General features: G+C 43.4%; 1 protein-coding gene across 1 annotated transcript in view; it reads left to right on the forward strand.

Moving 5' to 3' along the window:
- Positions 1–20,838, forward strand: part of SFMBT2 (Scm like with four mbt domains 2) — a 121,056-nt gene that overhangs the window by 16,833 nt on the left and 83,385 nt on the right. The window contains exons 3-4 of the mRNA XM_074903524.1: positions 3,922–4,016; positions 7,389–7,629. Coding sequence (XP_074759625.1) covers positions 3,922–4,016; positions 7,389–7,629 — 336 coding nt within the window. The remainder of the gene's footprint in view (positions 1–3,921; positions 4,017–7,388; positions 7,630–20,838) is intronic.

Below are 20,838 nucleotides of genomic sequence, written 5' to 3' on the forward strand. Positions count from 1 at the left end.
AGAGGTAGAAGCCTCTAGGATGAGATTCAGTTGGCCAACCACGGGTGTTGGTTTTCAAATGAGAAGAACTGGCTAAATTTCTTTGGAGATATGGATCTTGGTGACTCTCCCAAGGCTGTGCTAGAAGTTTGCAGTTGAGTGGGTTCCCCACCCTGCCTCGCTCGATGTGTTAACTGTTAAAGCGTTTCAGTTCTCTGTTCACTCAAAAAGTCACGAACGTCCCTATGTGCTAAATAAGTTGATTAAGAAATTTGCCACGAATATGTTCTCCTTCATTGAAGCCTGAGAAAAATCTGTGTTTCTGGAGCCACGGGTTTTGGGTCTTTAATCCCCTTTATTTCCCATAGCCAGACATCCCGGGAGGCTGTTAACAGCTGGAACAGTTGCATTTTTATAGTGTCTATGCACGAGCACTTTAAAGCTATTGAGAGGCTCACAGATAATGACTTGTTGATTTTATTTGCCATCCTGGGCTTGTTTATACATCGCCGTATTGTAGGCTAGCCAGCCTTGACTCTTTCATTAAGAAAGAGCACTGGGCCTAAGTACTAATAATTGGAAAGGGAGCTGATATGTAAAATAGGCCTAATGCCAAATTTATCATCTCACAGGGCACTCAGTGAAATGTTGGCACCTGGGGTTTTGCAGCTCTCCAGCAGAGCCAGGACTTTGTTCTTGGAGTGCGTGACTTGGAGGGATGAACAGATCGGCTTTGTGATAGCTGCTTCTCAAGTGGGCACAGTCTTTGTTGTCATATACTAAGAAACTTTGCATTTCTCTGTCTGCCTCTTAATTTGGGGGATTTCCAGGCAATTGAGAGAGGTTGGTAAGAGGTGTCCTTTGCTCCTCAGCAGTAGGGCTTTTCTGATCAATGAAGAAATTTGTGCACAGTCCTGTTAATGTGTGTGGATGGAGCTGAATCCCTTGGGATGGTCTCATCCCTGGGCTACGCTGTCTCTACTCTGGATGCTCTCCTGACAGATTTTTAGAAGGGAACAAAGTCTATTAAAAAAACATTTTGGAAATTCACAGTCCATTCAAAGTCCTTTGTGATAAACCGAAACAAAACAAAACACTGATGCTGTGATAAATGAGTACTCGACATTATTTTACAGACCTTGTAAAAGTAATTTCCTGATAAAGTCTGCAGATAAAACACTGTAGAGGAGTCATACTTGTGATGTGTCAGAGAGAAATGAACTGACAGGGAGGGAAGGCTGCAGCTCTCATGCAGCCTCCCCCTAGGGTCTTGACGACTCTATTTGGGTTTAGAAAGGAGAGATCTAGGTGATATTTTTTTAAACAGGTGCTGTTGTGCGTTTTGCTGGACTGCATGTGAATGAACCTGCTGGTGGGGTTGTGGGAACATTGGGAATATTTAATCTTGCTGTGTTGGCAGGTGGCAGGTCATGGGTAATAACGTTAGGAAATGTAGGAGGACTTGTTACATCCATAACTAGCATCTGTAATGCTAACATAATTAATGTGCTGTTGTCAAATCCTGGAGACAATTTTGCCACCCTGGAAACATTGATCCCTGCAAGGGCTGGAGGTTATCTACTGAACTGCATAAAAATCTTTGCTTTCGTTGCTCTGTGGAACGACTCCTAACCATAGGACTACCAAGGAGGGCTGGAGAAAAGGAGACGCTTGCCTGGACTCACCCAGCAGGTTAGAGCCAAAAGCAGGAATAAAACCTGAGAAAATACAGACAGCATGATGTGCTGAGGGAAGTGCCTGAAGCATTGAAATAGAAGTGTCTGAGCAGGAGAGAGGACGTCCTGTCCATGTCAGATGTCCTGAGGTGAAGATGTCCTTGCGGTTCTTGAGCAGCCCATCCTAACACCACAGGTGTAGATGGATGCAGAGGTAGGGAGCAAGAAGGCGGAGGAGATGAAGTTTTAGCTTTTCATGTCAGATGGTTCTGAGTTTTAATGGGACAGGGTTCGGTTGTACTCGGGGTAAAAAGTTGCTTAGGCACTGGAGTAATTTTAAGCCTGGGTTGGATAACCATATCTGCCCATCTCCTCACAGACTAACATAGTTTATTTTAGAGTCTCAGCCTTTGAAATCTCTGGACCTGCCTCTTCTCTAAAACATTGACTCCCCAGGGTTGCAGATATTAAGGCTGAAAAATTTCCCTGATGATCTAAGTTGCCTGCCTGTGTGATACAGATAAAGGAAACTCTTAGCGATTTTTGCACCAAGCTCCTACCTTGTGGTTAAGCTGTGGCTTATCTTTCAGTCAAGAATGAACAAACCCCTCATTTTAGGTCAAATATCTCAAGTAGAGCCAGCTTCTATGCCTGAGGTTTCTGCAAGAATTGCAATAAACAAAACAAAGCCCATCCCTTATTCTACATTGAATTTGTGTATTTTCAGGTTGTAATCACAGGGTTGGGTTATTTCTTGTCTTGCTGAGTTGAAAAGTCATCTGGTAGCCACTTTATCACAGGAGTAAACGTTGATTTACATCTCCATATTTAAGCAGGTTATTTGAGTTTAAGGCAAGGAACCAGACCTTAGACTTGATGCAGCAAAGTGCTTAACAACACTGACAGCTCAGTGCTTCTCTTTGAACTCCCGGACAGATCTTTACCCTCTACCAGCTCTGTCTCAAAAACCTTCTTCTGATCCACTTTCTTCCCCTTGCCGGTGTATATCTGGCTCCATGGTCAGCAAATAAAACCTGTGTCTTCCCCTTCTAATAATAAGAGATTCCCATTGCACAGCATAATTTTCTGGTCCTGAAAACTGAAGACCTGTAGCAATAATTGCAATAAATTAACCGTGCCGTTTTCTTCATAAAACTGTCTGGGGAGGTTTCTTAATTCAGTTTGTCGTGAGTCACTTTAATTACATCATGACCACGCTGATGAATGTTTGGGCAGGTAAGGGTCTCGCAGAGTTTGCCTGATAAATGCTTATTGCGAAGAGCTCATTGCTAGACTGTAAATATTTTTGCTCTGGGGATGAAACTGGGTTTGTGAGATTGCTTGGGAACAAAAGGAAAACAATCAGATTTGGCTGATTTTCTGTAAGTGAAAGAAGATTTATTTTTAATTATTGTGTGTGTTTCAGCAATGGTTTGAGGCCTCAGCTCATCTCTACTCAGCGCAGTTATAAAGCAAAAATAAATAAAAGAAAGAGTCATAATGTCAAGTCCTTCGCTGTGGGGAAGGATCGTGTGGGGCAGCGGTGTGGATAGGCGTGGCATGATGCAGAGCTCCAGATCTGAAATGGGTCAAGGACAAATTCAGGGAGCAGGAAGGCAACAGTGGTCTGGTGAGGGGTGCTGGGGGATTTGGGGGAAAGCAGAGGTAATCTTGTTGGAAGAGGGAGGCATGGGGGCCTTGACCTTGATGGTGGAGGGATGCTGAGGAAGGGGAGAAAGGGTGGCAGGACTGAAAATGAGGCTCCCCAGCCCCAGGGATTGGCATGTTTGCTTTACATACAGCCAACAGCAGCAAGTTCTAATACTGCTAGGACACTGCTCTGATGAACAGTGCTGGGTGACCCACTGTTGGGGCACGAGCAAGGCCATTGCACCCTTGTGTTAGTGGGCAGGCAGCCACCTCCCTTGCAGCAAGAGAGTAATCAAATACAAAATAAAAGAGCACAAGTGCCTGTTGCGGTACGATGCGTTTGTTTCCCACTGCCATGAAAGCAGAGTAATTTCTGGTCTTAAAGTCCTAAAGTCTGCTGAAAGCGTAGTGAGAGCTGGTCAGAGCAGATCAGCACAGATCTTTAAAACAAGCTTTCTGGTTTTGCTTGTGTTGATGTTGATACTGGTTGCTATTCTCACCCTGAATTCTTTGACACAACTTTTGCCTTCTTTGGCTGTGTTTTAGGCTGCTTTTCTTTCCTTTTTTTTTTTTTTTCCTTTTTTTCCTCTCTTTTTTTCTTTTTTCTTTTGAACAGATGAAGGCTCCAGCATTGAGGATGCAGACTTCAACTGGGATGAGTTCCTGGAGGAAACCGGAGCCAGTGCTGCTCCCCACACTTCCTTCAAACACGTACGTGCTTTGTCTGAGCCTCGTGGGCATTGCACGCGTTCCCTCTTCTGGTTTTCAGGGGGTCCCTGGAGAAGTGAAATGGGGTCTGACCGTTTTGGGGAGAAATTGTTCCTCTGTGCATGTGGCAACCTGTGTAGGAATGGGCCCCCATCTGGTATTAGGTGAACTCGGTGTGTTTGCACCATCTGCAGTCACAGCTTAGAGCACTGTCTATGCCATGCCTTGGGTTCAAATTTTCCATTTTTGAGGGCTTTTGTTGCCCTCCTTTGGTTTCTAATGTACTCTTTTTTTTTTCTTCATGTGTTTTTTCTTCTCTATTCATTGATGTCCATCTCAACCTGTAGAGATTCATCTCACAAGAGTGCCTTATTTCTCCAGAGTTGTCCTCTTACTGCATGATTTACTGACTAGCAGGGTCACTCAGCCCTAGAGCCCAGCATAGCCCATAGGAAACCATCTCTTGGTCTCCTGCCTGGAGACGCTGTCTCAGGAGCATGAGAACCAGGTACCTGGGTAGGTGATACTCTTCCTGGGTGTACGTGGCTCCTACAGACAGTGATGGTAGTGTCTGTGGCTCTGGTCCATGTTAGCGCACGTAGCATTTGAAGTGTCTGAAATCTTGACTGATGAAGATCAGAGCGTGCTTTGAAGAAAGGACTTTGTCTCCAAGCAGAGCCCATCACAGTCAAGGATATTGTTTGGGACCAGCTTCTCCATTAACCACCAGTTGTTTAACTGCTTCTGTTCAGCTCCATGTGCATGATGTCACATCAGGATGTGGGACAGAAAGGAAGCCGATGTACGAGTTCATCATCAGTCAAGGGCATGCACGTGTGGCCACGTTGGCAGATTTTTCCAGGAGATCTTTTCTCATTCATTCCCAGGACCATGCTGTCGGAGATGTTGGGGTCTAGTGGGAAGGTGCTGTGATGCCTTCATCTGTGTCAAGCCACGACAAGTCATCGTGGTTCTCTGTCCTCAGCTGCAACTCTCGTGAGGATAGTGCTGCTCACCCTCCTTACCTGACCCATCAGGTGTAGGTAGCAGCCTGTTCTGCTACAGCTGCTCATCAGTCACAGCGGCTCTTCTCCCAGCTTCCCTTGGCTGGCCTGCGTGCTCTGGAGGATGTGGACATCTTCGACAGGAAGAGAGGGGTTTTAGCTATTATGATGCTCTGGGTCGTTTTACACTGAGTCTGTTTGCTGGCAGAGATGTCCTTTGGGAGCAGTGTAGTTGTGCTGCAGTGAGATGAGAAAGCTTCCTGAAGAACCTGTTGCTGCTTTAAGAGAACTCTTTATTGGGATGACTGCTGGCCTGCCATTAAACCACCTTTGTCTCCAGGTGATTTCTTGGCTTGTTTTGAAGGGGTAAGGAGCTGCAGTGATGAAAAACCTCTTTGATCTACATCTGAAAAAAAAAATACAATCCTCCATTTCCTATTTTGCTTCTATTTTAACAGCTGGAGTATTGCATAATTCTCTATACTGGACAATTACAGGGCAATGCTTATTGTAGAGTTTGTCCTTGATCCAGCAGCTGTCTGGAGCAAGCCTCTTGTCCCAGGTTTCTGCTCTAGGGCCCAACCCAAATACCAGATCCAGGTGAAAGTTTTGTGCTTCATGAAGCCATTAAGGATGTCTCTAGGTGTATGGAGATACCCACCTCATCCTGCTGATTGTGCCTGTGATGGTGTCTCGCAGCACCTCAATTCTGGGACTGTACATATGAGACAAGTTAATACTGGGAATAGTCCTTAGTGACTGTGTTTCACAATATGAAACTTGATCCTCAAAAAACCCTGGGTTGGCCAGGAACCTGAAAGCCATCACATAAGATTATATTATCTGTCTGATGCCACTCTTCATGTGATTTCCAGTCACAAGTCCCTTCCCTCCAGAATACACCTTTTGTCTTTACTTATGGTGAGCACAAGGAGAAAAACAACAAATGAACATCTATCCTGGATTATTTATGAGGACCCTTAGCGTCACAGATAAGATCCTATCTTATGACCAGATACAGTAGTAACGTCCCAGACCTTCAATCTTAGACCATCTCCAAAGGTTCCTTTCAACCTCCGCTATTTTTTGGCTCCAGGCATTGATGCTGGTGGAAGTGCCCACACAAGCAAAGGTACATGGAGTGCACCTTTAAATGGCTTTGGCTGGGCAGGACTTGTGTCATAAACTGTAGTGGGATGAGTGAGGGAGTACTACTGACACACCAGAGGAGTGTTTTCTCTGCAACTTGGCATCCCCAAGTCTGTGAAGTCCTCAGGTGGCCAAGTAGACCATATTATATATCTCTGTGAGGAAAAGTGTCATTTTAACCTGTCATTTAAACGAGAAGTTAATCGGAGACAGGCTTAAATCAGGCTTTGTAATCTGTCTGGTTTCAGTAGCAGATAAGGTACTAAGAAACCTGTAAGAACCTGTCCTTAAGCATCTTGTACGGAGTAACAGGCTACGGTTTGGGTGGTTTTCTGAAGACAAGCCTGGCATCTGAACCAGTGGATCAGCATCCACCTCTTCTTTAACAACAGCCGCTAGAGACATCCCTCTGCGCCTTGGAAGATACCATGCGGTGTGCCCACAGCAGGCCCTAGTGTCTAACTGCAGTCTCTGCAGTGTCCTAGAAGAGATGCACTGGCATCTGCAGTGTCCGAAGGCAAGTCACGTGTGACCTGTCACTGGTTAGATAAATGGAAGTGACATCTCCGTCAGATGGCAAGAGAGTGACTCAAACCATTTGCTTCTTTCAGCAATGGACCATCATACCTTATTTACCAGGGTGCTGGGAGAGTGAATAGGTTGAGGCTTGAGCTGGTGGGTATAGATTTAGTGAAAATGCTCTCCTTGGTCTGCCTGGTACATTATTCAGCCTTTGATGATTGTGAAGCCTGGAGAGATGGCTTCAGTGTTGTTGTACTACTAATTGTAGTTGGGTTTGACTCCTAGAGGTGCTTAGTACCTGCCTTTCTCCTTTGCATGTGTCCTGTGATTTGCCTGATGGAGCTGTGCAGTGGGAAATGCAACTTCGCTTGAGTTAAACTAACTTTTCCCAGGCATTAGTGAGATTTGTGATGCTAAGGTGAGGACCAGTCCTCTCTCAGATATAGTGCAGCTGAGGTTACTGCTGCTGGAAGGCCTCTTTAGAGCATTCAGGACCTTGCATGATGGGGTATATGCCTATGAATTAGGAATGGTCCTGCCCAGACAGATTGTGAAGGAGGTGGTTGGATTAAGGAGCACAATCAAATCATGTTTTATCCCAGAGCTGCTCTTTAAAGGCAGCATGATCTTGCTTAGCTGGGGAGGGGTGGTCTCCCTGCAAAGAAGAAAAGGTGACAACATGCCTTTCTCATTTTGTAAGGTGGAAATCAGCCTTCAAAGTAGTTTCCAACCAGGGATGAAATTAGAAGTGGCCAACAAGAGCAATCCGGACACATACTGGGTGGCTACGATCATCACAACGTGTGGACAGCTCTTACTGCTTCGTTACTGTGGCTATGGAGATGACCGCAGGGCGGATTTCTGGTGTGACGTGATGACAGCAGATCTTCACCCGGTTGGCTGGTGTACACAAAATAACAAGGTCCTGATGCCTCCAGATGGTGAGTTCTGTGTGTTTTGTTAAGAGTCATGCTCTAGTATGGGGCACTGGAATGGGTGCTCCAGATCCTCCACAGGTGTCGGGTGATGCAGTCAGGGTCGGGTCCCCACGGGTCAATGGGTGGTTCAGTTTGCCAGTCAGCCTCTAGCAAAGACATTTTTTGCCCTAGTTGGTAACAACAGAAGGCACTTCTGTGGGAAGCTGTCTTAACAAGGAAGCTTACCGCTAAATTGTAAAGCTGTGATTTTCAGTTAAGGGAGAAAATTGTCCTGTTCTTGTAGAAAGAAAGGATGAAATTCAGAGTGAGAACGAACTAAAATAAGCAAGATCAGTTTGGGTGTAACCAAAAGCAGAAGTTGGCTGTGCACTCAAGTGTTTTCCCCCAAAAGTTTAAAACCTTCCCTTGCCAGATTCTTGCAGCTTTTAACTCCAGTGGTAGATACATGTGATTAAAGATAGCAAAATTTGGTCATCATAGGTTAGGATATTGCCTGATTATCAGCTCTTCGGTGCATAAAAGCTGGATGCAAGAGCTGGGGGTTACTGAGTAGCCCATGTGGAACAGTTTGTTAACAATACAGTTTGATTCCCAGTGTGTAAGCAAAATGGGGCTTTTTGGCTGTGTACATCAACAGAACAGCTGTGTATCCTTACCACTACGTAGCTCCAAGCAGAGGAATACTTGTCACTGTTACTCATATGTATTCCCACCATATATCCCATTTATTCTGGATCAAGGGAGGAAGAGATGCATATTTAGATTCCAGCTTGTGCATGTGTTTAAGGAAAGTCTCATTTAAGGATTCTGCTGCTGAAGTTCTTTCTGTTTCATGTGACCATTGGAAAAAAAAATATATGTGCCGGTTGTGTGCCATGCATGACTTCTCCTGGTGTAGGTGTTTCCTACACTGAAGTGAGCTGTAGACATGGTCTTTGAATCAAAGCTGAGATTCCTGCCTTGTGTGTGCTGAACTCTGAGCTAAAGTTATCTTTTTGTTCTGGTCTGTGTATTTTGAATAAACAGAGGTCTGATTGCTTAAAAAAAAAAAAAGTCTTGAAGACAAATATGGCTGAGAAATTTGTTGGTTTAGCACTAGTAAATCAAGCTGATGTGAGAGGGGTTAGGTATTTTATTTTATTGGTCTCTTAAACTACCTTTTATTACGTGGATTGTAATCAATGTTATCAGAAAGGTGTACGGTCCTGTAAACTAAATCTCAAAATGCAAGGGTCAAGGGGTAAGAGATCTTATCGACTGTTGTAATAGAAAATAACGATTGTCTTATAACTGGAGGCAACTGCTTTCCATGGAAATGTTGGAATCTGCTCTTTGGGTTGTGGCTACTTTGTGTGAATTGTCTTGCTTGAATGACTGCAAATGTGCAGTGCGTCATACCTCCTTTCTTCTCTGTCTGGGTGATGTAACTGTATGCCAGGGTCTTAAATTTGGGCAATTGCCCTGTTTTGTTCCCCCCCCTCCCTCCCTTCTTAGTGAATAAACTCTGTTGAATATGTCTTAGTATAGTTTTCAGAGAGAATAAATTAAATTTGTAGGTTGTAATTTCAAAAAAAAGATTTAAGCATTTAAGAACTTGAGTTGTATTTTGGAACGAGGCATCTAAAATGCCCAGGAGGATTTGAGCCTCAGGACTTCTCTCACTTGGAAAAGAGAGGTCTTAAATGTGGTCATAAATTGCAGAGTTCCTCTGGACGTCTGCCCACAGGGTCAGCCTGTAGTCAGAGGTGTGTTTTCAAAAGGTCGTAGCTCCCATTGAGACACGGCGGGGTAGAAGCTGAATTTTCAAGAGTGCCCCTTGTCTTCTGTAGGGAGAACTGAGCTCTGACCAGCTTTTAAAAGTTGTTTGTGAGTACTAGACTTGCTGTACAGAGGTGGCAGGAGTTTGTCCTGTGCTTCATGGCTTTGCTGAGCAGTGAATTTATCTTAAGCCAAACTTCATTGCAGTGCTGAGAGTTTTAGCTGGTGAAACCTGCAGGACTAGACTTTGCGTTGGTTATAGAGAAAATGATGTTCTCTATGAACTCAGTGGAGGGTTTTTTTGCCTTTTTAGCTTTGCACAATATTTTGTTGTTAAACCTTTGGAAGAAACGAAAGCCAGCTTCAAATTGCATGGAACAATTTTCTAAGGGCCTGATTGTGCACATCTTGGTTACAGTGAGGATATCTGTCGGCAAGACAGTGCAAGCAGCGTGGCCAGGGCCAGTTACCTGTCGTTAGGATTTGATTTTAATCAGGAGCTGAAGGCCTTGCTTAAAAAGCATATCTGCCAAGAATGACTTGTTCAATGGACAGAATACCAGCACTGGGGACAATGCTCTGTTTCTGCTTATGAATCAGATCAGACTGATCGGCGCTTGTCTTATAAATGTGATGCCAGACAAGAATGGTACGGAGTGATAGGACGAAGAATTTCATTAGATGGGAGAGAGATGCAAAAAACCAGGCCGGTTCAGTTTAGCAAATCAATAGAGCTTGATTTAACGTTCAGCACACACAGAGCTTTTAAGGGGCAGCTGCCAAATAATTATTGTTTATGATCCCAATAGAAGCAAGTCATTTAATTTACAGACTGTTACATGATTATTTATTGGGTGACGTTAGTATTGCATCATGGTGACTGTGAGTATAATGTCAACTCATGTTATGTCCTCCCATGACATTACGGTGCAGTGCACTAGGATAGGGCTGCTCAAGCCAAATACTTGAGTTTGCAATAAAATGTATTGGCTTATGAAAGAATGGTGTGAGTGCGTGTGTGCCTGCAAGCTTCACCCTCCGCTCCCTCCTTCCCTGCAGGAAATCAAAGGAGTAAAATTGTAGTTACTTCAAGCTTTGCCATTAATTATATTTTTCTCATTACAAATCGGTGTGTAATTTGAATTGCAAACTCAACTATCCTGGCAGAATAGATCTGTTTACCATTCAAAGCAAAATGAAAATTATTTAAATTAGTTAATATAGAACTCATTTGAATGAATTGGATGTTTATTCATGAACTAGCTGAGGCAAGTGTGAAGCTGTCCTTATGGTCTGTAGCTTTGGCACTGATCAGCTCTAAAGTCACGTCCTGGGACAGAGATTTCTATTTTATTGCATATTAACTGTGGTGTAGACCAGTGGGTAGCTACTGCCTGATGTAGCTGAGTGTGAAATTTTCATCCTTTCTGACAAGGCCTCTCAGCAATTATCATTCATATGAGGAAGGACAACCTGCTTCAAAGTTCCTTGACAGTGGCAAGGCTGTGGTGGTATAGTAGGATTGGTTTTCTGTGCTGTAGGGGTGGGATATAACAGACTTCCCATCAGTTAGTTAAAATTTCCCCGTAATATTAGCCTGTATGGAAACAGGGACAGCCTTTATCCCCTTCTGTGTCTTACCCAAGCACTGTCCTCCCCAGCACAGAGCCGACGCAGTTGTTTTTCAGCATGCTCCATCCCTTGGGACGTTTTACCCATTGAGCATTAAAAATTAAAGTCTAACTAAACTTTCCCTTCCTAGCAGTTCCTTTAACTGTGAAAGGAAAGGAGGTCTCTTGCCTCCTTTAGCCTGTTATTTCCATGTGCTGTTTTCCTTTGTTGATGACAGTTGGGTTCATGAACACATTTACCATCGGGTAGAAGAGCAGTGTGGAAAACCTGACAAGCGTAGTAGCTAAATTATGCATTGTGAACCACGCGAAGAGCAGGAACGTCTTTTGATTGACACTTGGGTGTTTTTGTACAGATTGCAGATTTACAGCTGAGCCAACAGAGCCGAATCTCTCCTGGCACTATCTTAATGCATTCTGGGATGCGCTAAAGACACTGGATGACAAGATTATTGTGTACACTTGTAATTGCCACGGTGGTTCTGCTTTAATGTTATTGACAGATGGAAATTCAAATAGGGCATTTCTGTGTGCAGATCCACTCAGTGAGCTCGAGTCTGCTTGCTGTGTAAACCAGAAGACAGAGGAGACTGGAGATGTAAAGAAATACAGTGGAGAGAGAACCAGGTCTATATTTTGATTTTACAGTGAACTCATACAGATGGGAAAACCTCTGAACACCATCTACATGTGGATTTGGAGATCAGGATGATCAGTTGTCCTGCGATTATGTGTAGGAAAGCAGACTTTACTTCTCTGTTACATCAGCGTAAGGAGGATTAAAGCTGAAAAGCCTGATCCTGAGGTGATGTAAGTCCCTTCTGAATGGTGCTGAGCTTCATCAAGTGAAATATGCCACTAAAAGTGGTGGGCATAAACCGTTTTGCCTGCCTAGACTTTCTGTGAAGATGAACATCATCATGTGGTCACTATCTGAAATAGTTTTTTGCGTTTCACTCAGTTCAGGTTAACTTTTATCCCAGATCCAGGCCAAAGGAGAGGAGTTGCACTCAGATTCAAAGTGCTGGGCCTGATTCTGGGCAGGGTGTGGGTGAAAAAAAGAGAGAAAACATGTGCCACAGCAAACAGATTTACTTTCAACTAATATTTTATTTTATTTTATTTTATTTTATTTTATTTTATTTTATTTTATTTTATTTTATTTTATTTTATTTTTTTTACCATTATCTGAATCTATCACAGAACCAAATTCTGCTGTTTGAGATCACTGATATAAGGGAGGGGAGAAGTGGATCTAGTTGGCCATGTCAAAACTTAAGGCACAAGGACTTACTGGATTCTGCACTGTGAAAAGCTGGTCAGCTGCATTGCACGGTTGATTGATGTGCAAGATGTCGGATAGATAAATATATGGATGGAAGAAATAAGTTAATTTTGAGCCAGTTTTTCCATTTTGTTAGCGCTAACATGAAATCATCGATGGATGTAGTGGTCACAACGGATGCTGAGACTGGACTACAGCAGAAAGTAGTGGGATTGAGAGAAAATGAGGCGCAGGGGCTGGGAACAGGAGCAGTGAGAGGAGAAGGTGAGACAGGAGCAAAGAGAAGAGCAAGCCTTGAGCAATCACTTTCTGCTCGGGGTGTGGATTTGGCGTCATTCAGGAATCCCTAGGTGTGCAGGAGGCTCTTTCGAGGGGCACAGCTGAGGCGGGGGTGTGTGTGTGGCCCATACACTCGCATTTCAGCATCGTTCTTGGAGGTCACTTCTGTTGCAAAGCTTGTCCACAGGTTCTTCAGAGAGTGGCACAGAGATGATGTTTCTGAAGACAGATGGAAGCCTCCAGAGCTTCTCTCTCAGAAAATGAGATCACGGATGTTTGGTTTTTTTTTAACTGAAGCCAACTTTCTCCTGGTAATCTCATCCCAGAGGAAATAAAACTTAAACTATGCCTGCAGGTCTGTGATAATAGTGTAGGTAGAGGGGATCAGATGGGCGGCGTGGACTTCTCCTTTTATCTTTGTGAGGAGTTGGCTCGCTTCCACTGACTTATCTGAGATGAGTTTGCTTTCCTACTGGGATAATTGAGAGCAGATCTGGCCCCGGTTTAGCTTTTTCACTGAAGGCTCACCTGAAATATTACTTCCTAAGAGCTTGAGGCTGGAGAAAATCAGTAGGCATTCACTGAGCTTGTACTGTTTTACATCAGGGAAGAACTGGGCCCTTGAGCAAAGTAAAATGAAACTCGGAAATCTTCTTTGGCGGGTCGTACTGTCAAACACTGTGGATATTTCTGAAGTAGCGTATAGATTTTGTATTTTATAGCTTCTTTGCCCAATCCTTATCCCCTTACTCCATCAAAACCAAGTTTAGGCTAACCTAATGTAAATAGATTGCAGGATTTCTCTATTTTTTTTAATACTGCAAATGACTCCTAGTACAGTGTTTTATGTGTGCTTTTCAAGTCGACTTTAGCAGACTATTAATTATGCAGGGGTGGTGTTAGCATAAATAACTAGTCAGCAAATAAATGTCAATTAAATATTCTATTAGCATAGTAGGCAGCTTTATGCATTGGCATAGAACATTTAGCAGATTATACTTAACGAGCATATAAAAAACAGCGTTGGTTTTTTTTTTTTTTTCTCTCTTAATGATGGCAGAGGGGAGGTAAAAATAATGCCAGCTTTGGCTGAAGAGCTGGGGGGGTTTGGGCTGAAATGTTGGGCTAGTAGGAACTGTGTCAGTTGACTCTTACGTCTCTTGGGAGCTTTGCAGCAGCTGGAAATCACCGGAGCATATCATGGCTCCGCATCTCCCCGCCAACCCCACATGGGAGCAGACTTGCTCCCAGGAAGAACATATTTTCATTACAGCACCCACAGTAGTTTCTCCTTCCCTTCCTTGACATGACTCAGTTCACTCAGTCTGGGATGTGAAAAGTCAAGCCCATTGCTCATGTGTCATCAGGATAATGTTGTCTGGATAACGGTCTTTTCACTACTATGTCAAACTGCAAATCTTTTGCATGTGGTGTTGGCCTTTTGTTACTTTTGAAAGACTTAATATTGCCAAGTGAGGCCCTTTTGGGGTAAATGGAGTGTAGCAGGCCCCCACGTGTCTTTTGGGAATATAAGTAATTGTTGAGCTACTGCGCAAATGTGGCACAGCCTGGCCAGTGGGACAGGCTTTACAAAAAGTTTGAGTTGTAGACTGTCAAACACAGTTTCTGAGCATCACCAGGACTGTTGGGCTTGAGGTCGACCTTTTCCATTTTGATTTTTTCTTTTAATACAAGTTTCAGGTCTAGAGGCACAGCTGCAGAGAACCTTGTAGAGATGAGATGCTGGCAGGTTTGTAAAGTGGACTCGGGAGTAAATGATTTATTCTGGTGTTTCTGTTGTGAAACTCTGACAAAGAAACACTGTGTGACTGGGCAGCGCGAGGTGTGCGCTGCTCTGGCTTTAGCTGGGGCTGCTGTAAGTGATGGAGGCTATCGAGGTGAAAAATCAATGCTTGGTTAAACATAGGTCCTTTTGTTTCAAGTTTTTCAGGACTGTGGTGGAGGTGGTCCTTTGGGAACTTACCTACCATGAAGCTCCCAGCCTTGGCTCTGCAATGACCCCATGATTAGGGTGATGGGATACTGTCAGGCTCTGCTTAGAAGATTTCCCCTGGGGTGAAGCCCCATCAGCTGGGGTCACTCTGTGCTTTTTGGTTGAGATTTTGGTGGAACTGACTTAGAAAAGGTGTTTTTCCCCTTCACAGAAAACACCTATGCAAAGCCTCTGCTCTGTTCTCGTTGGTATTTTCCTTTGAAAAGAAAGTCATTATTTTTCCCCTCAAAAATGTCAGAAATTTTTTTCTGGGATTAAATACCCAAAGTGTCCTGAGTTGCAGCAGTGCCGTAGGGGATTCATAGGTGGGTGCTGGTCCCTTCTTGTACTTTTGCCTGAGTTAGACTTTCTCTCATGAGGGTCTGGTATCTCCGTGGGGACTCACCCTGAGATGTGTTCTCCTTGATGCCCCACGAGGTGCCTGGGGAGCCCGGGCTTTGCAGAGGATCAGGCATTTGGAAGACCAAAGCCATGCAAGATGGTTGAAGTTTTCAGTTAAAAAAAAAAAAAAAAGCCCAAAGCTTGCACATGAAGTAGGGTCTGTTTATTAAAAGCAAGAAGAGAACACACTTTAATCAAAACCTAATTTTGCAGTAAGAAGCCGTTTCAGCAGAAACAGATCCAGCATGCCTAGTTTCCAGGGACAACGACATCTGCTTATGCTGTGTTTATATTTATTTATTCTCACAAACAAATGGAGTAAGGGAAACAGGAGCAGGCCTGACCAGACAGCCTGTGGTCCAACGAGGCAGGGATGCACGCAGTGACTGTGGCCACCAAAACTGCACGGGACCCTGCAGTGCACCTAAAGTGCCTGCCCAGCATCTGTTTTGGGGTGGGTTTTTTAATTGTTTAGGATTATTTGGGATAATTAGATTTGGCCCACCCCTCGATTAGCTATCAGTGTAATTTCTTAGAGAGGTGACAGTTTCACTGATGCAGTTGTCCCTGCACACTCCTAACACAAATCCTGGAGTTTGGCCCCCTTATGGGTGAAAACTACTTTTATTTATATTTCTAAGTATAGCTTATCCTCATTCCTGTACTGGACTGAGCTATATAGTCAGTAAAACTAGTAAAACAATATTACATAGTTTTACAGCTAACACTGAGGATAATAGAGCACTGTTTATGCTGGTGTGTTATTAACCCAACTTGGAGCATGGGTTTAATCTGTCGGTTGGCTGACAGCCAAGGAAGGGTTCAAGAAGGGGTTTCACCGATGGGCTGAGGTTTGGTAACAAATGACTCAGACATACCCATACCGAAATGAATGCACTTTCTGACTGCTTTTCCCTTGCTTGGGTGGACTGTCTGTTCTGACTTTTATTTCCATTTATTGCTACTAGTGCGTGGCGCCTTCCTCCGTAAATGAATGATGTTGCCATTCCCACAACAGGAACACTGTAAAGCATCACCTTGTGTTTGAAGCACTGTAAGAGTCCATTTTGGGTGGTACAGGGAAGGCTGAACTATTTTAACTACAACTATTCTGTTACGATTAAAGAAGCAGCACCTTGTGTAAAAGCAACAGTGGAGCTGAGGATCAGGCTTGTTGCAATGAAAACTGAAAGCCTAATCCTTTCATAAACAGTCTGGAGGGGGATGGAGGTGGGGGAAAGAAAAAAGCAGTGATTTTCGTGGACTTGGACAAGTTATAAATATATCCTGAGTGAAACCAATAGTGTAGAGCTTTATGAAAGATTTAATGAATAAATATTTCATGCCCACATGGTGCTTCTTCAGTAACGTGTGCTGTCGGTAAAAAGCAATAAACAAAGAACCTCCTTCAGGGTTTGTTTGGGCTTTTAAATTAAACTAATTTAATCAACTTTTTCAGTCAAGCTTGATATTAGTTCATTTCTGTACACAGCACTGTACTCATATCTGTTTGTTTTCTCCTGATACCTGTTCTGTTTGGAAGATGCTTGAATATCAGCGAATGTTTCCTTTCATCCTGCCCCTGTGGTTCACATCTGGGTTTTCAAGGCAGAGAGCCCAGTCTGACTTTTGCCTTGTCTACAGCTCTCTACCATCACAGCTGTATGTGTCACGGGACCCCAGCTGAGGCTTTCATTACCCAGCAGGGACATCACTTGAGTATGTTGGTCATTTCTGAATGTAAGCGAGCAGGCATCTTTTGAGTTTTGGAAGCCTTCAGCACCCAGTTTGCTGCTGCTTGAAGGATCAGAACTAGCCAAAAGAGGCATCTGTGGAGCCTGAAGTGTTCTAGAGTCTGGCCCCACGTGGGCAGTGAGGCTTGCACACTTCTGCACTGGTCTGCTTCACAAATTTATGAAGGGAGATTGAAATGCTCCTCCAGCTCAGGCTATTGGCAGAGCTGGGTCTTGGGTGTGCTAGTGTCATTGCTTTGTGGTTTGCTGTCACAACAAATGGCCAGGAAGAGATCAAGATATGTATTATCTCTGTGCTCCGTGTCTTTGCAATACTTCAAAAAAAAATCCTCAGAGACCTGATTTTCCCTTGGGAACAGCAGGGCTGTAGCCAATTGATTCCTTCACAGCTGGACCATGCAAGTGAAAAGCAAATAAGACACGGTAGGGAGGTAACAGCAAGGGTGATCAGAGGGGTCGAGCTATCTTTGGGAAGGCATCTGCGGGCGGGGCTGCTCAGTGAGCTGAGAATCTGCTCAAACTTGAACACTGATGCACCTTTGCATGGGGTGGTGGGGTCGGGCACGGGTGCATGGAACGGGGCAATTCTCAGCTTCTTTTGTGATGAAAAGTAGCAAAAGTGCATTTCTTTTTTCTTTTTTTCCCCCACAACCACTGATCTGGAACCACTTGTTTTTGTAGTGGGCAGCTTTGGGAAATGAAATTTATGCCTCTTGGCTGGATGGAGTACGTACATCTCCATGAGGTTTGTGCCTCGCTGTGGGTAGTGGCAAAAAAGAGTTTGTATCAGAAACTGAGGAAGCTTTGCTTGTCCAGACCCATGTAGAGCTATATTTCATTTTTATTTTTAGTATATATAAATTATATATTTCGTTTAGTATATATAGATATAATTTCATTTAGTGTAAATATATAATTTCATTTAGTGTAAATATATAATTTCATTTAGTGTATATATAATTTCATTTAGTGTATATATATAAAATTTCATTTATTATATATAAATTATATATTTCATTTATATTTTACGCAATGTATGAGATTGTGTCTGTAGAGATCAAAGCCCAAGCCCTTTGCCCAGCAAAAGGGTTCAACTTTGGCAAAGACTGATGGAGCAGAATTCCTTGCAGTAGTTGCAGTAGTTGACCGATCCAGCCTGAAGTGTCGGCAGAACCAATTTCTGCTTGCGACTCCCAACCTCCTGCAAGGAAAGCCAGTTTTGATGGAACTCAAGTTCCATTCAGGATGCTTGAAGGCCTTAAGATGAGCAGTTGAGACCCCATAGCTTCACGTTCTGCTGCTCGCAATCCTGGTCACAGTCTGCAGGACAACACTGCATTGCTGTGACTAAACCATTGGTTTTGGACCTGATGTTTAGTACAAGTTGTGCTGGAGGAACAAAGATACGGGAGAAAAAGAATAATTGTAGCATGAGGCAGAGAATGTGAATGAGAAGCTGCTTTTCCAAGGAAATACTGCAGGAAAAAGCTGTGAGCAGACGTGAAACTTTTCTGTGAGTAGAGATTTCCTGAGATTTTGTTGGTTTTAAGCAGCAGGTGAAACGGTGGGTTTTTCGGAAGGTACCTTTCAGACCATTCCAAGTATCCCTGAAGTGTATGCCTCACTCACGACTCTGGAAATCACAACACCTTGGATATTCAGCGGTGAAAATCCCGAGTTGCTCAAACACACTCACACCACCTCCTGGGACACGTGCTCTGAAGCTGTGGAGGCAGAAAACCTAGAAACCATTGAAAAATGGGAGGATTGATCCTGAAAGCATAACAGTGGATGCAAAACACTCTTTTTTTCATATGGTCAACTTAACTAATGTCCAGCTGAATGCGTTTTTTATAAATGTTCTTTAAAAATTATTATTTTGAGAGATTTTAAGTAGCCATTCTTGGTAATTGCTTATAATTTCCCTTCCCCAGTCTCCCGTAATTTCCCCCAGAGCAGTTTTGGAATGGAAATGCCATCTCAGCTGTAAGACTAGGCCTGGGTACTTAATGTGGTGATATAATATGTAAAACATGGACAGACTTAAATAAGTGCTATTGGAGACATCTGTGGAGACTTAAAAAAACCCTACTGTTAATATTCTAAGTGAGGCTCAGTTTTGGGTCTTTACATCAGAGAAGGAGGTAACTTCTTGTTCATTGCTGTAGGAGCTGGGAAGGGTAAAGAGCATCAGGGACTTGATCCAGAGCATGACAGAGTTGATGTACGTGTCTTTCTTTGATCAGGTTGAAGATTAAATTATATCTGTTAGAGCTGAGCAGACGTGAGAGGATTTTCTGTGCTCTTTGAGGCCAAGGACAAGCCAATGTGTCTAGTGTCATGTCTTCAGCAGAACATTCCTTCAGATGCACCTGGGGGCACCTCAGATTTTGCTCATGAGGAACAGGCATATAGCGAACTCGGGAAGATGCTAGTGGCAGATGCAAGTGTCAGCATGATCCTGAGCCAGCTGTGACTTACACTTGATTTTTCCCTCATTATGCATGATAATGTGGGCTCCCAGTCATTATGGAAGGGGCCTGCTTCCTGAAGCAGACCCTATGCTCCCAGAGCCCGTGGAGGTAGGTGTTACGCAGTGCAGAGATTTAAGTGGTGCTCTTACAAAGCATTTTCCTGATAGCAATTAAAAAAATCAATTCTTCTAACCCAGATTCCAAATTCTGGGTCAGTTCTGGCCCTTTTACATGACAGTGGAAAGCTTTTGCACTGAATTCCCAAATGATTTGTTTGTGTCTGTGTGTGTGCTCTCATTTCTATCTGATTTTGGTCACAAAAGGGGAAAAAAAAACCCCACAACAACAAGCAAATAAATTTAAGGATGTGCTGAAACCATTCTTGATTGATGGTTTATTTTGGGTTGTGAGGCAGAGCATTTGTAGCCAAAAAAGCTTTTTCCCACACTGTCACTGTTGAGAATGGATAAAGAAATAAAGGGAAAGTCAACATTTTCAGGTCGTGGTGTAAAAATGCAGCTACTTCCTAAAGTGCTGGAGTTAATCTAAACACGTATCCGGTGAAAACTTGGCCAAACTCTGGAACCATCTTTCTATGTATTGTACAAGTTTTACTGAAGAGGCTTTGCCATGATGAGTATAGAGCCTAAAGAGGGGGAAATCCTGTAATTCATGCTAAGCAACTGTGGGAAGGTCACTGGGTCATCCCTGGCTATCTACACCCTGAGCATTTTGACTACAGAAGCTACCTCTTCCATAGGGTCTTGCTTTGCTTTGAGCTATTCTGCTGTTGTCCTTGAACTTGTCAGCCTGGACATCAGCAGGTGGCTCCATTTGGAAGGCCTCTTTCCTGAAGAAGATCAACAAACTTTATTTAGAAGCCAAGAAGCCAAAAAAACCTTGGAGGAAGCATTGTGTGATGAAGATGAGATTAACCAGCTGAATGAACCATGGCTCTGCATGAAGATTTAGGAGCCTTCAACCTAGTGACGGCATTTGGGTTCATCAGAGCATCATCATCTCCAGTCAACCTGTTCCTGAGTGATGGAGAAGCTCAAGTTTTAGAATTCAAAGGAGGTTTGGAGCACTGTGGAAAAGCTGCTGGCATTTCAAGTCTTGTAACACATTGTTGTTCTTACTTCAGATGATGCCATGCATAATGTTCCATGCTGATCTCCGATTCAGATCTGAACTCTTCAAATTTTGGGGGATGGTTTTGATCCTGGGATTTATAGTTCAAGCCCTTTTCTATTTTCAAGTAAAGAAAACACATGTTTAGCAAGCGCAAAATGAACCTTGATGGAATATTTCTTTGGTGGTGTTGCAATGATTATGAATTTACATCTTGTGTATAGGATGCGTAAGCACCTCATGGGGCCTGGCTGTACCATTAATTTTGGGAGGGATGCATGATGAGTGTGCATAAGGCCCTCTGGGTTCTGATTTGTGGTGCTTACGTCACACAGCCAAGAGGCTCCGAAGTGATTAAATGGGATTTGATCATTAGAAGCTGGCAAAACAATTCTGATTAATTACAGAATGCATGGCAAAGTGCAAAATTAGTTGGGTTTTTTTTTTTTGTTTTTTTTTTTTTTTTAAACATGTTTTCTTCATGGGATGTCAGAAGGTGAAGTCA

The sequence above is a fragment of the Athene noctua genome, chromosome 3 (genome assembly GCF_965140245.1).
Source record: "Athene noctua chromosome 3, bAthNoc1.hap1.1, whole genome shotgun sequence".
Taxonomy (NCBI): Eukaryota; Metazoa; Chordata; class Aves; order Strigiformes; family Strigidae; genus Athene; species Athene noctua.